The sequence below is a fragment of the Leuciscus leuciscus genome, assembly GCF_965113295.1.
Source record: "Leuciscus leuciscus genome assembly, chromosome: 21".
Lineage (NCBI taxonomy): Eukaryota > Metazoa > Chordata > Actinopteri > Cypriniformes > Leuciscidae > Leuciscus > Leuciscus leuciscus.
Window position 1 is genome coordinate 23477714 of NC_138745.1, and position 14167 is coordinate 23491880.

General features: G+C 37.3%; 2 protein-coding genes and 1 long non-coding RNA gene across 4 annotated transcripts in view; 1 reads left to right on the forward strand and 2 right to left on the reverse strand.

Annotated features, from left to right (window-relative positions):
• The window catches only part of mta3 (metastasis associated 1 family, member 3), a 32777-nt gene extending 23475 nt beyond the window's left edge, over positions 1-9302 (forward strand). The window contains exons 15-19 of the mRNA XM_082151771.1: positions 1326-1418; positions 1494-1676; positions 1767-1798; positions 4153-4277; positions 8555-9302. Coding sequence (XP_082007897.1) covers positions 1326-1418; positions 1494-1676; positions 1767-1798; positions 4153-4277; positions 8555-8720 — 599 coding nt within the window. The 3' untranslated portion in view covers positions 8721-9302. The remainder of the gene's footprint in view (positions 1-1325; positions 1419-1493; positions 1677-1766; positions 1799-4152; positions 4278-8554) is intronic.
• Positions 1-14167, reverse strand: part of LOC309485129 — a 183690-nt gene that overhangs the window by 19363 nt on the left and 150160 nt on the right. The window lies entirely within an intron of this gene.
• On the reverse strand, positions 9441-12907 carry LOC309485121 (oxoeicosanoid receptor 1-like). 2 transcript variants are annotated; one of them, XM_082151763.1, is made up of 3 exons: positions 12140-12907; positions 11928-11995; positions 9441-11126 (listed from the first exon to the last, which is right to left on the reverse strand). In XM_082151763.1, the coding sequence occupies exon 3, from the start codon at positions 11098-11100 to the stop codon at positions 10153-10155; it is 948 nt and encodes a 315-aa protein (XP_082007889.1). In that variant the 5' UTR covers positions 11101-11126; positions 11928-11995; positions 12140-12907; the 3' UTR covers positions 9441-10152. The 2 variants fall into 2 exon arrangements, with proteins under 2 accessions (XP_082007889.1, XP_082007888.1); XM_082151762.1 differs by having other exon boundaries at positions 11928-12907.

Sequence of the window (14167 nt, forward strand, 5' to 3'; positions counted from 1 at the left end):
ACAGGGAAAGAGAGCCAATCACCTGCTCTACATCCGTCCAATCACACGTTCCTCTCAGTTTTGCATCGCCCACCTCCCATCATGTGAAACCTCCATTCTATGCTTCCATTCCACCCCTTTCTCCACCCCAGACATGTCTGTATGTATCCCCAGCCATAAGAAGTTGTTCTGACATCTGTGTCCTGAAGCACGAGGGACCCGGGTGGGGGCATGCTTTTTTGGTTTGTCTCTCTCTTTTATTTTTCTTTGTGTGAATGTCTTGTGGGTAACCAAAACACAAATAAAACCATGGCTGAAACCATCCTGAGTCCTTGTAGTTTCATGTGTCTTGTGTACCTGTCCATCTCTCTGTCGCACGCACACCGACAGGCCAGGCCGAGCAGAGCGTCAATCGTGAGAAATCTCAGACAGCATGGGCTCCATCGGCTCCTGCCGTGCCTTCATGACTTGTGTTTACATGCACACACTCATAAGAAGCTGCTGTGAATGCAACATCACATTTGTTTTTCCTCTTTCCAACCTCATTCAACATGCTGGCTAACCAGGTTGTATTCAACATCTTGCCTGCCCATCAGAGACCGTGCATGAAAATCATGGAATAATCAAGTTTACCCCCATCGAAATGTGACATACAAATGAAAATGTGAATCATGAGAGTTTAATAAAACACATTCGCAGTCATAAGGATTCAAAGGTGAAGAAAACTCTTAAGGAGAGTTTAACACAAAACTTGAAAGAGAACCACTCTTTCAGCACCTCCCTTAAGGCACAGGTTTCATTCAATTTAAAGAATGGATTTTGTGTCAGAAGATAATGTATCACTCAATTCAGCAAGTTTTTTATATTTTTACATTCGATATATTGTTGAAGAGGTAAAAAAAAAAAAAAAAAATGAAGTTGTATCGGTACATCTTCAAGACAGTTTCTCTCCAAGACATCAAGAAGAACTGCCTGAAGAGAATGGCTTTAAACAACTTCTGACTCCTCTGGAGTTTTAATGAATTTTAAACGAACCGAAGAAAGTTGGAGTGATTTTAATGGGTTCATTGCGGTCAGATCAATACCCCGGAGTTCAGCAGAAAGATTATGTTCACTAGGGCCTAAAGAACGAACAGTGGAGAAAATGAGATTTGACTCTTACTTGCTGCTCCCATGAAAATGGTTGTCTGGTCAGAAAGATTAGTCACTGTGTATCACCGCAACATCCATCAAGCCAGCCTGTTCAGTTTGCCTCATGTTGGTGTCTAAGTGTGAATGTCTCTTTCTTGCTCTTTGACTTGCTTCTATCTCCGTTTGTCTGTTCTGTACTGCCCGTCGATGAATAGATATGATCCGGGTGTCAGAGGGCATGACAGGGCGACCTATGAAGCCCAAATCCTCCCCGAGGAGCACCCTGACCAGCGTCTTGCAGTACCTTGGTGAGCCACACAACATTAGAGCTGTATCCACTGGGATGTAACTCTCGGATCACACTGAATCTGCTGTCATTTCAGAGTCTCGTCCAGCAACTCATGTTCAGCGGCCTCACCGCACCCCTGGCCTACAGGTGCAGCCCCCACGACGCCTGCTGTCCTCTCTTCCCAGCCATGGCCCGCTTGGCATATTGGGAAAACGGAGCTACCATCACCACAGCCGGGTTGAATCCGCGGAGAGGAGGGCCGGTGCTCCAGGACAAGGTGGGTTTACAATTAAAATGCATGCTTGTATAATATTAAAGATGGATGTCATTATAACATGCTAATACACACCTCTTTTTTTCATGCTAGAAAATCCAGCTCATATTGTGGGACCCATTCTGGTAAGTAAAAATGACTGGATTCACTGGTATCACAAAACATTACATTTTGCAGTAACACTTTATTTTACAGTGTCATTGTTACATAAGGTTACATGTACTTACCATAGTAATAACAGTAAATTATGCATAATTACATGCAACTAACCCTCAACCAAATCCTAATCCTACCCTAACCCTATAGTAAGTACATGTAGTTGCTTAATATTACTCATTACTTAAATATATAATTACACTGTAACAACGACACCTTAAAATAAAGTGTAACCCATTTTGCCTAGTTTTTATTTGTTTGTTTATTTATTTATTTGAAATGGATAAGTTGGTGAAAAACTTACTTTTTTATTAAACTAAAATATAAGATGTATTTGTATAATTTTTATTGAATAAATCCCATACTTCTATTTATGCTATTATATAAGCTGACTGTTTGATTTGTTTTGTTTTGTTTTGTTTTGCTTTGGTGTGTGTTTTTTTTGTGTTTTGTTTGGTTTGGTTTGATTGTTTTTTGTTTGTGTTGAGTTTTTTTTTGTGTGTGTGTGTGTTGTTTTGTTTAGTTTTGTTTGCAAAATAATTCTAAAGATGAGTTGGTATGTCCAAACTGTTGATTGATACTTGTCTCACTACCTAGACTGAAGCAAGAAGGACTCTAGGTATTACCGTGTGCTTTCATTAGACTGGAAAACTTTTCATTTGTGTTGACGAGACAAATTGTAAATTTGTCATTTTTAAAATGGTAAAAACATCACGTCACCTAGTTTTTATTTGTTTGTTTATTTATTTGAAATGGATAAGTTGGTGAAAAAGTTACTTTTTTATTCAACTAAAATATAAGATGTATTTGTTGAACTTTTATTACATAAATCCCATACTTCAATCTGTGCTATTTCATAAACTGACTGTTTTTGTGTTGTGTTGTGTTGTGTTGTTTTGTTTTGCTTGTGTGTGTGTGTGTGTGTGTGTGTGTGTGTGTGTGTGTGTGTGTGTGTGTGTGTGTGTGTGTGTGTGTGTGTGTGTGTGTGTGTGTGTGTGTGTGTGTGTGTGTGTTTGTTTTGTTGCAAAATAATCATAAAGATGAGTAGGTATGTCCACACTGCTGATTGATATTTGTCTCTCTACCTAGACTGAAGCAGGAAGGACTCTAGGTATTATTGTGTGCTTTCATCAGACTGGAAAACAATAACTTACTAGCATGTGTTGCTGAGAGAGAGATTCCATCTTGTAACACATTCAAATGCAGATATTGTTGATGCTGTGAATTGGTTCAGGTGACAGCTTCAATCTCCAGCCTCTGAGTTTTCCCACTGATTATTGTGGCTGGGTAAAATGGAAATGAGAAGTGAGAGATGGCAAAATAAACACAAAGGCAGTCACTGTTCATCAGTGAGATGAATAAAGTAAATATAGTGGACAGATCTTCACCTCATCATTGGCCTGTCAATTCTAAAAGAAAGATATTAGAAGTTGCTTTATTATTTCAGTTGTTTATTTCTCTAGATATTATTTTTTACATGTGGGACCAAATAATTTATTGGTCCCAGTTTGGGTTTGAACCTAAGACACCAATATAATAAAATTGCTTTGTTATGAGGACTTTTTTTGTGGATTTTGTGATTTAAAGTTTACTAGATGTCTATGTCATATCTAGTATTTGTTGGGGAGTAACAAACTTAAGAGAGAGTAACTAAGTTAAGAGACTTAAAGGAATAGTTCACTTAAAAATAAAAATTCTGTCATCATTTACACAAAAAAAAGATATTTTGAAGAATGTTGGTAACTAAACAGTTGATGTACCCCATTGACTTCCATAGAATTTTTTTTTTCCTACAATGGAAGTCAATGGGGTCCATCAACTGTCTGGTTACCGACATTCTTTAAGTAAAGGAGAAAAAAAAAAACACCAACAGGGTTATAATAACCTGCATTATTCTGCTTATTATATGACTACTTAAAATAAACAAACAAATAAATAAATGCATGGCCAGTAAATATTTTAATGTAATTATCTTACATTTTTTAGAATATTTTACAGCTTTCAATAAGAAAAATAGAACATTTCAACACAGAAAATAATCGACTTATCAACAACACAAACACTTATTTTATGCATGTAATATATAAATGTATTACTTTTTATTGCTAATATTCTCTCTCAACTTATAGTTTTATAGTTTTTTTAATTGTATTGCTTTAACGAGAGACTCTTGAGCTAGGCATCAATCAAATGTTTTATGTTCTCTATAAAATTAATACTGAGTCCTTTGAGGTCATTTTGACTTTAGTCTGTAACTCTTAGAGTATCAATGTTTAAAAGTATTGGAAGTAGTTTAAGATGCCCGTTTCCTTTGCTTTTTTAGCAGCATAATGGAAGCAGCACTGGTGGCTCTAACCTTCGCGCCAGTGGCCTGATGCTCCGTAAGAGACGACCCAACTGGATCGATGCCCCCGATGACAGCTTCTTCCTGGTTTCCCGAGAGACGAGGTGTGCAATCCGAACCTTGCTGTCCATTTTGGCACTATTTCCCATGGCATCGCACTCCTCAAACCTAAACTTGTTCTGCCTTGTTCACTAAGAGACACTGAAGTACACTGGCCCGTACATAGATCTTAGAGATGAATTTAATAGAAAACAGCAGGACAGACACACTCCATGTCAAAAAGGAAACCTTACCTTGTTCTTTCATGATTGGCACCTGCAGAGATTATCCCCGGAGATGGCATGACACATCTGATTAGGTTTCCATCATTTTGATTCAACCTTCACCTAAGAGTGACTGATCTTGGTGACAGGATTGGCACATGTGTAATTACTGCATTGGTCATACCCAGTGACAGTGGCGGGTACGAGGGTCTAAGCCAGAGTTGTCAGTGTAGGAAATGGGCCAGTCAATCTCAGACGTCAGGGACAATTTTTCAATAACAAAGATCCTATAATTACCAATACCCATGATCCCATTAATCTGTGGTGGCATGGAGAGACAACTGAAAACAAATAATTTTTGATGCAGATTGAGGTTAGTTTTAATCCAGAGAGATGAGACTCCACAGGTAACTTAACACTTCACAAACACACATACGCTACCAGTCAAAAGTTTGAGCACACAAGACTGATTGAATGATTCTCATTATTCGTGCTTGATAAAAGTTAAAGGCTTGAAATTAGTTTTGTAGACAAATTTGATAAAGATTACATTTTGCCTAATATTTGTATGTATTTATTTATTTGAAATGGGTAAGTTGATGATTTATTTTCATATTTTATGAAAATAAAATATAAGATTTATTGGTTTAACTTTTAAATTCAATGAAATCACTTACTTCCATTTTTGTTATTTCATAGTTATCCTACCTTTTTGCTTTCGTTTTGTTTTGCTTTGATTTTTGGTGTTTTGTTTGTTTGTTTTAAAGGGATAGTTCACTTTGAAATTGAATTTTGGTATGTTTTAGCTTACCTCAAGGGCATCCAAGATGTAGGTGTCTTTTTTTCCGCAGTAGTTTCAATTTTGATATTTTTAGGTCAAACCGTTCTTGTCTGTCAGTCATATAATGCAGGTCGATGGTCACTGTCTCAAAGAGCATGCACAGAGTCCAAATTAAAACAATTCCCCGTCGTCCAAATTAAACAATTCCCCATCGTAAGTACACATTGATGGCCTAAGACACGAAACGAGCGGTTTGTGTGAGAAAACGAACAGTATTTATATCGTTTTTACCTCTTGTACACAGCCACATCCAAGTGATCTGAGAGCGCGGGCGGGTATAGATATATACAATAGAAGTCGCCTTGGCTACTGCAGTTCATTGGAACGAAACCGTAGCCAAGGCGACTTCTATTGTATATATCTATACCCGCCCGCGCTCTCAGATCACTCGGACATGGGGAATTGTTTAATTTGGGCGATGTGGAATTGTTTTAATTAGGACTCTGTGCATGCTCTTTGAGGTGGTGACCATAGACCTGCATTATATGACTGACAGACAAGAACGGTTTGACCTAAAAATATCAAAATTGAAACTACTGCGGAAAAAAAGACACCTACATCTTGGATGCCCTTGAGGTAAGCTAAAACATACCAAAATTTAATTTCAAAGTGAACTATCCCTTTAAGGTTTGTTTTGTTTTATGTTTTTAGTTTAGTTGAGTGTGTCCAAACTTTTGATTGCTGGTGTACTTGTCTCACTACCTTGCAGAGATACGCATATTTTTGTGAATTGTCTTTTTTTATGTTCGTATAACAATGTATAGGCATAACCAAATCTATCAGCAGTGTTGTTTAGACTGAAGATGGTCTCCACAGCCATCCTCCATCAATTCACAGCAATGTGGAGAAAAGATTAGCTTGATATTTGCTTTTAATTCTCAGTCAACTGAAATGAAATTAAAAAAGGATTAAGATCTGCAGACATTATTGGCTCACTTTTTACCAAACATGTAAGACTGCATGACTTTTACACATTCACATGCTAATGATTGAAATCCCTGTTTGCAGTGAGTTTAAAGTACAGACTGGATGTGAAGTGTGTCTGAAGTTCTAGTTACATTCAAATTAAACTAAAGTTAATTACAAATAAAGATAATTTGTTTTGAGCAGGGGAAATTGGACACACGATTTGCCCTGTTGTATCATGGATCAAAGTGTTTTTTATCTACTTTTTAGTGACTGTTTGCTTGTCTCGTTTTGTTGCTGCAGCTGTTAGACACCTGACCATGGTAAGATCGCACGCACCGTACACAAAGGCTAAACCACATTACCTGTGGAGTCTTGCAAAATGTATGAAATGTATAACCAAAAGAGACACTCAATTAACCTGTACACTTAATATGAAGCGCCATCCTGGTGGCTTTTGACACCTCAACCTGCAAAATGTGTTTTATGCTTAATGTGGATCAGATAAATAGAAGGCAGATAGTCATAATAGTTCACCCACAGCAGCAAGGGGTTTGGTTTTAACGTCTTTGGCATTGAGAAGTAGATGTGAGCTGAAGCTTGAAGAAAAATGCCTCTCCATTACAGCCACATCCATATGAGCCATGACTTGCACAGCTCCCTATGGCCTCCAGCACTGGAGCGGATGCTAGGCTAAATTTAGCGCCCCTGCTCTGAAAGATTAGCCTTTAACAAGGCAGGAGACCCAGAGACAAATTGGATCGGGTCTGTGGCTGAGCCTGGATCTCTTGCGGTTTTACACCATCATCACACTCTGTCAGGAGTCTCTTTCACTGAAATTGCAATCAGTTCTACATTCAGATGTTGGAGTTGATGTTAATATGAAGGTTTCATCAACTGAATCCTTTACATTTGAACGTTTCTCACTATATAGTATTTGTAGCGTTAAATGTTTGCATTTGCTTTGCAAAAGAGCTGATCAAATCCATCAGTGCAAAAGCATGCAGCCTAATCACAGTTATATTGAGGCTGTGTGGTGTTAATTATATGTCTTTGTGTTAATTTAGTGTCATTTCTGAAGTAAACAGAGATGCTATAAATGCAAGCACACGCACACAGTACGTGGATTCTGGATTGTCATTATATATTTCTTGTTCGAGACCCAGTTAACGGTTCTTTTATTAAGGGCTGTCCCCTGTGGATGCCTGTAGGCCTCATTCATTTTGCATGAACATTAGACCCAGACGATTCTTTCCTTTCTCTTTATGTTATGGACCTGATCACGACTCGAGTAGAACATTATTTATGTCACTAAGCCATCGATCTATATTTCTTAATAATTACATATATCTGTAACGTGCCAAGCTGAACACAATTGTACTGTGATACACACAGGAAAACCAAAACCAATTCCAGTTCAACTTTCTTGATATTTTATATAGGCCTACATGTAATTGCATTCATTCTCCCCTCACATTGCAAAGCTTGCAAAATATGATAAAGCATGTTTGTTCTTGTGTTTTTCCTGCACAATATTTTAGAAATATCCTGCTTGCACACAAATTTTTGCACAACACAGGGTGTTACATGATAGTTTCATGAGCATTCAAAATTATTGCAGTGCCTCTATAGTCAAAGTTTTATTTTAATGAATATATCAAAATAGATGCTGATATAGGCCATATATTTAACTTTTTGATATATATTTTTTTTTAAAGTTTTTTTTAAAGTTTTTTTATAAAGAAGCCTCTTATGCTGACCATTCACACCAGGAACGATAACTATACATATAACTATTACGATATATTAGCCACCAGCGGACGATGTCGTTCTGTTTTGTCGTCTGCCGCTTTAAATGCTTGAGCTCTTTAAAGCAGGAAGAATTCTGATTGGTTGTCAATGTTTTTTTTTTTATCGTTCATCAGTTGAAAAAATATGAATTTTGAAAGTGACTAAGATATCATTTCTCTGTGCCGTTCCGTTATTGTTATAGTTGTGGACTCTGCTATTCTTTTATAGGCTTTTCAAAACGATTGTTAGAACTATATATTTATGGTTATCATTATAGTTATCGACCGTCCTTGGGTGTGAACGAGCCTTACGGCTGCATTTATTAGATAAAAAATAACAGCAATACTGTAAAATATAATTACAATTTACCTAATTGCTAAAAACATTATTTAGCAAATGTAAAAATATAAAATATCTTTCAGGGATAATAAGGTATTTTTTCATAAATTATATAACAAAAAACATACATTTATTCAGCTCAGCCATAAATCAAACCAAAAAATGTAATGTAAGTTTTGCATGATTGCTGACATTACCAAAGACAATGATATGTTATGTTTTATTTTCCTGTTCCTCTCAGGAAAGCCAGGAGGCTGCTCTCCCGTTCACAATTAAGAAGAGCATGTAGACAACCATGTGAGCAGATCAGCCTACGCAGGGTCCCTCAGGGGCCGGCACAGGTACCTGTACTGGCGCCCCCTCACCCCAGTTTACGGATGCGAGGTCCAATCGTCATCCATGACTGACATTCATCTGCATTGTTCTCCCCAGTCTGTCAGTTTATGGTTTGGAGTTTCATTTGCCTATTCAATTCGCTTCCTCTTATTCTACTTCTTCTAAAACTTTCGCTTCCACCTCTGGACAAAAGGCTAATAATAATAAAGCATTTAGCTAATAACCCAACCACAAAAAAAAAATGATACTTGTATATTCAGCACCTACGGCTCTTGTTTCAATATCTTTCTAAGTACTAAATGCTCATTAAGTTTCAATACAAGCGCAACTTAAACACTTTTACCTTACAGCAACATTTAACGTCGGCTCTGAGCACTGAGAATCTATGGCTGTGGCAACTAAACTTACAGGGTTCCACAAATGTGTATCATGTACAGATCAACGCTGATGCTGACCATTCAACAGACTCTTTTGAGAAGTGTTAGTGTACTCATTGTAAATTCAGTTAGCTCTGCATTGAATGGTTTCCTTTATTTCTCTGTATCTTCTGTGCGTATCATGACAAGTACAAGTTTGTGAGCTGTTTTTATATTGTATTCATGCGAGGACAGGATTGGATGTTGATTTACTGGGTAATTGGTGGTTTTAACTGAGAGCATGTTTCAATCGATTCTTTTAACTGGAGATGTTGTAATGATTTGTGGAAGTCAAAGCTTTGCAACTCTTAAATATTAATTCAGGACATTATGGTTCTGTTCCCCTCTTTCGGATGCCAGAAAATACCCTTTAGATGTTTGTAAGAAATTTATTTATTGGCTTCTTAACAAATAAAGCCAATTTTTCAGCACTTCACCAATTAAAATGACAAACTGACCCTTGGCAGAAGTCATAATTCAAATTTGGCTAAGGGAATATTCATTATCCCGGCTGTGTATATAGCATGTAACAGTGAAACAATAAGCTATTTTGTTTTCAATGCCTCATACATTTTTGTTGTATTTCATTGTATGTCACACATTTACTGAAAAATGCTAAATAAAAAAGTGCAGTACAGATTGTACGTCTGTGTAATAGTACAAAAAGCGATTGATGTAACGGTGTACAGTATACCATATAGACAATTTAGGGCAAACTTATAATTCATTAGGTCACTATTCAGAGTTCAAGCCGGTCTTAAAGGGATAGTTCTGTCATCAATGTTCATTTTCTATCATGACTTTCTTCCGATGTTTAAAAAAAGAAAATATTTTGAAATATACAATGAACCCAATGGGGCCTGAAATTGCTGTTTTAGACCACATTGACTTAAATGGACAAAAAAAGTGGATTTTTTTTTCAAAATATTGTCTTTAGTTTTCCGGAAAAGAAATAAAGCCATACAGGTTTGGATCAACATGAGGGGTGAGTAATTGATTAATGCATTTTCATTTTTAGGTGAACTATCCCTTTAAGACAAATTTAATTTTCACCCTCCCAACTGCAATGATTGTAACAAACAGTTTCTCAGGTAGATTGTTTTTTTCTGTTCGTCTTCGCACTCATCTTGAACTTCGTCAGCCCCGCTGAGTTGGTTTTGCCTTTCAAGGTGTCACGGAACCAAGCGTTAATGTGGCAGTAGATGACTGGATCCAGTGCACAGTTCATGTAGGATAAAGCTAAAGAAGCATGAAGACAAACTATGAGGAATTCAGAACAGGGAAACACTTGAAGTAAGATGCCAAAAGTGACTGTAGGTAGGAAACACAAAACAAACATGATCACAAGAACCAGAAGCAATCTCACTGCCCGCTTCACCCTGCGGTGTGCCCCCTTAGACTGCCGACAGTGGACGTGAGAGAAAACACGCACAAAACTGAAGACCACCAGTGTGAACCCAAGCAGGACCTCAATCAGCTGTACTGAATTATATATCCTCATTTGAACCGACGGCCATGTCCATGACAGATAACTGTGGCATGTGAGCTTCGACGAGTTTTTCTGTGATGCGAGAGCCAGGTTCAAGGGGGCTGGAAGGCGAAGGAGTAGAACACCCACCCAAACTGTGCTAACCAACACTATTGCTTGTCTCACACTCATTCGACAAATGCGATGGTGTGGGTGAAGTATCCTGAAGAAGCGGTCCACGGCTAAAATTGACATGAAAGCCACACTTGTTGAGTTGTTTACAGATATAATATACAGAACGAAGCGGCAAAAGGATTCACCAAATATCCAGTCTTCACCACGGAAGAGATAGTCTATGAGGAAAGGCAGCCCAGTGAGGAGTAGGAGGTCGGATATTACCAAGCAGAAGACATACACATTGCAAGCTTTCCATGGAGACTTGAAGAACAAAATCCACAGAGCAAACACAATTCCAGGCAAGCCAAAGATGAACTCCAAAATGAGAATGGGCTTTAAAATGGAAGAAACAAGAGTCTGAGATTCCATGCAGGAGGTGATGTTACTCATGATGAAAAGCAGTGCGAATTTGTAACCTAAAAGTACATTAATATTGTGTTAAGACAGTTAATAGGTAAAACACAGGAAAATCCTGAAATCCTGATACACATAAGTGTCACACATTTATAATTTACTATTAAACTTTAGGGGTGAGCAGGGCACAACCTAATGCAGGGCTAGTTGAAACACATGATTTAAGGTTTCCTCACATGCTAGCATGACAAAACTTAGTGTATTTACTTACAAGTTCCCATATCAAAACTATATAGAGAAAAAACAGCAGCAAAATTTAATTAGCTTATTTTTAATTATTAGAAAAATGAATTATTTTCTAGGAAAAGCTAAAAAAATTATTTTATTAAAAAATATTTTAGTTTGCATTGTATATCTTTTGAGTTGCTAGTTCAGATAATATTTTAAGTTGTCATATTATGGTAAAGTTACATGTGTGCCCCTCACATGGGGCGTGTTGTCACACTTCGTTTATTTTGGGTAAATAAAGAAAAATTAGCCTATACACTCTTATAAAAAAACAAGACCACACAATTGTACTAGAAGTGGGAAATTAATGTGGGGGAAAAAAAAGATAAATATCCTACTCTGAACCCCAAGTGGATTTACACAAACTTAGAAAGTCAAAATGTTTTAGTTTGAGCCCTGTTCTCCCCATACAGGCTGCGAAATACAAAGATATTGTATTCTGCTCTAATAATAGTGAATTATAATCCCCCCAAATTATGTTTTATTAATTCTTAGTCCTTAATTAGTACATATCTGGCAAAAGAATAAAGAATATATAATCACAATTAATAAATTAAATGCATTTTCAGACTTACCAAACGACCAGGGCAGGATTTAACGCTGTTGTGGAGGAGATAACAATTTTGTAACTAACTTGTAGTTCCTGTGTGAGGAAACGACAGCACTGTGAGCAGATGAGTCACGGAAGATCAAATTATCTTCACGTTTTTTGTTATCGTTATTATCTTATTTAGACAGATCGCAAACCCGCATTAACGTCTTATTATGTATGCGGTGAATTTCTGACCTTTTGACATGCTGGTAAAATATCATAAACTTTTGTCAAAATGTGATGTCAACTCAGGGCAGTAGAGCACGTGCAGCCATGACGTCAAATCCCGGAAGACTATTTCGCCAGAGGTTCCCTCGAGATTTTCTAATGGGTTTTTATGATGGGGGTTTTATCAACAATTTATTTATTTCTCTGGGATTGTGTCTTCGTATAGATATTACTATTTTATTGTGAAAAGCATCTCATCTAAATTGCTTAGAAAGTGCAGACAGATCCCACCTCTCCCAGAAGGTCTGGGAGTCTCCCGCATATTGATAACTGCTCCCTGACGCCCGCAAATAGTAATCGGAAAAACAATATCCCGGAAATCGAGCGAGCGAGAGAGAAAGCTTTTTCCACCTGGTATTAAGATCATGCGTTTTCGAACTTGTGAACCGATTTTAAGTGACAATTGGTCTGTCAAGACGCGTGCTGTGACTAGCCTACTTGCGGACAGTGGACGGTGGAGAACCTCTCCTCTTTTTCGTCATACTCAACTAAGCCTTCCCTTTTTCTCTACAGATGTAAAAGTATTTTATGACTCATTGAATGCAATTACTAGAATCAATACATTTAGCTAAACATCCCTTATTCTGAAAAAAAAAGAGTTATTTGTAGAATCTAATGCTTTTCCTTGTACCATGAACAATAAATTAATTTAACTCGAAAACATGTTTATGAAGAAATAGAAAGATATGTTATACAGTATCCTCCATGTCTGTTTGATGTTAAAATGTTTTCTGGCATTTTTCTTAAAAGTTAATAAAAATGTGATGCAAAACGTCCAAGTATCGTCAAGTTGTTTAACACAGACCTTAGTCTTCCGGGTTTTAACTTGGATGTGTGATAAGAATAGATATATTATGATATATTTTATTTAAAGACAAAAGTTCAAACAATGTAAGTGAGTAACGTTTCTTCGTTTAGTGATGCGACAAACACCCAATGGCGTGGATTAACACGTCTCTAATTGATTCGAAATAGACTTCTTAATCGCTCATGAACTGTGTTATTGCATTGAGTCGCCAGAGCTCCAGTGGCGCAATCGGTTAGCGCGCGGTACTTATACAGCAGTACAAAGCAGAGCAATGCCGAGGTTGTGAGTTCGAGCCTCACCTGGAGCAGAGTTTTGCACGATGACAAAATAGGTGGGTTTCTACCTCTACTCAAAGCGTAATAACGCTGGTACACAGTCCTATAATGATCACTTATCTAAACATACGTCGGAAACAGATCTATCAAGAATGTCATAACTCACAGTGCCAGGTAAGGCTGACATTGAGCAGTAAATATGTGGACATTTAAAGGAAGTGCGTTGTGTGTAAGTAAACCAGATGACAATGCATTTGGTGTTAATGGCGGAACGTAGCCTCTAAGGGGCAGCATTGACTTAGTAGATATTCGCCACGTGTTAAAACCTTCAACGCTCTGGAACTCTGCGAGTCTGAGAATGATCAGGAATGGCCGTTTTAAATATACAATTCATAATTGTACAGTTGGTTTTATTATTTATTTTCACTTCCCCCCCTTTATTTTACATCCGCATATAGCTGTATGTTTTCTTCAGTGAAAATGCTTCATGCATTTATATCGACAGTATACAGTGTTTTCTTTGTCACCTTTCCTTTAACTTTAACTTTACATGGTTGTGTTTTTAAAAGTCTATTTTTCTTCACGTGATTTAGAAGTGTGAGTTGGATGATGATGTATCCTTACTTAGTAGCAGAACCTGATTTTACCACATGCAGCATGTTCCTGGATCAACATCAGTGTTATCCACATCATTTCCCTCTGATTTTAGGGATAGGGTTAAGGTTAGGGGTAGGGGTAATGTTATGACTCAATTTTCAGACAGGAAAGTTGTTCCAGGATCAACAAAATATATTGACACAGCCACACGTCTAAATCAGGACGTGCATTTTAGTCATCCAGAAACATCTCATCACATCAATGGCTTCATATGTTTCTGTTTAAATTTATGTTCTTGGCACACTTTTTACTTGT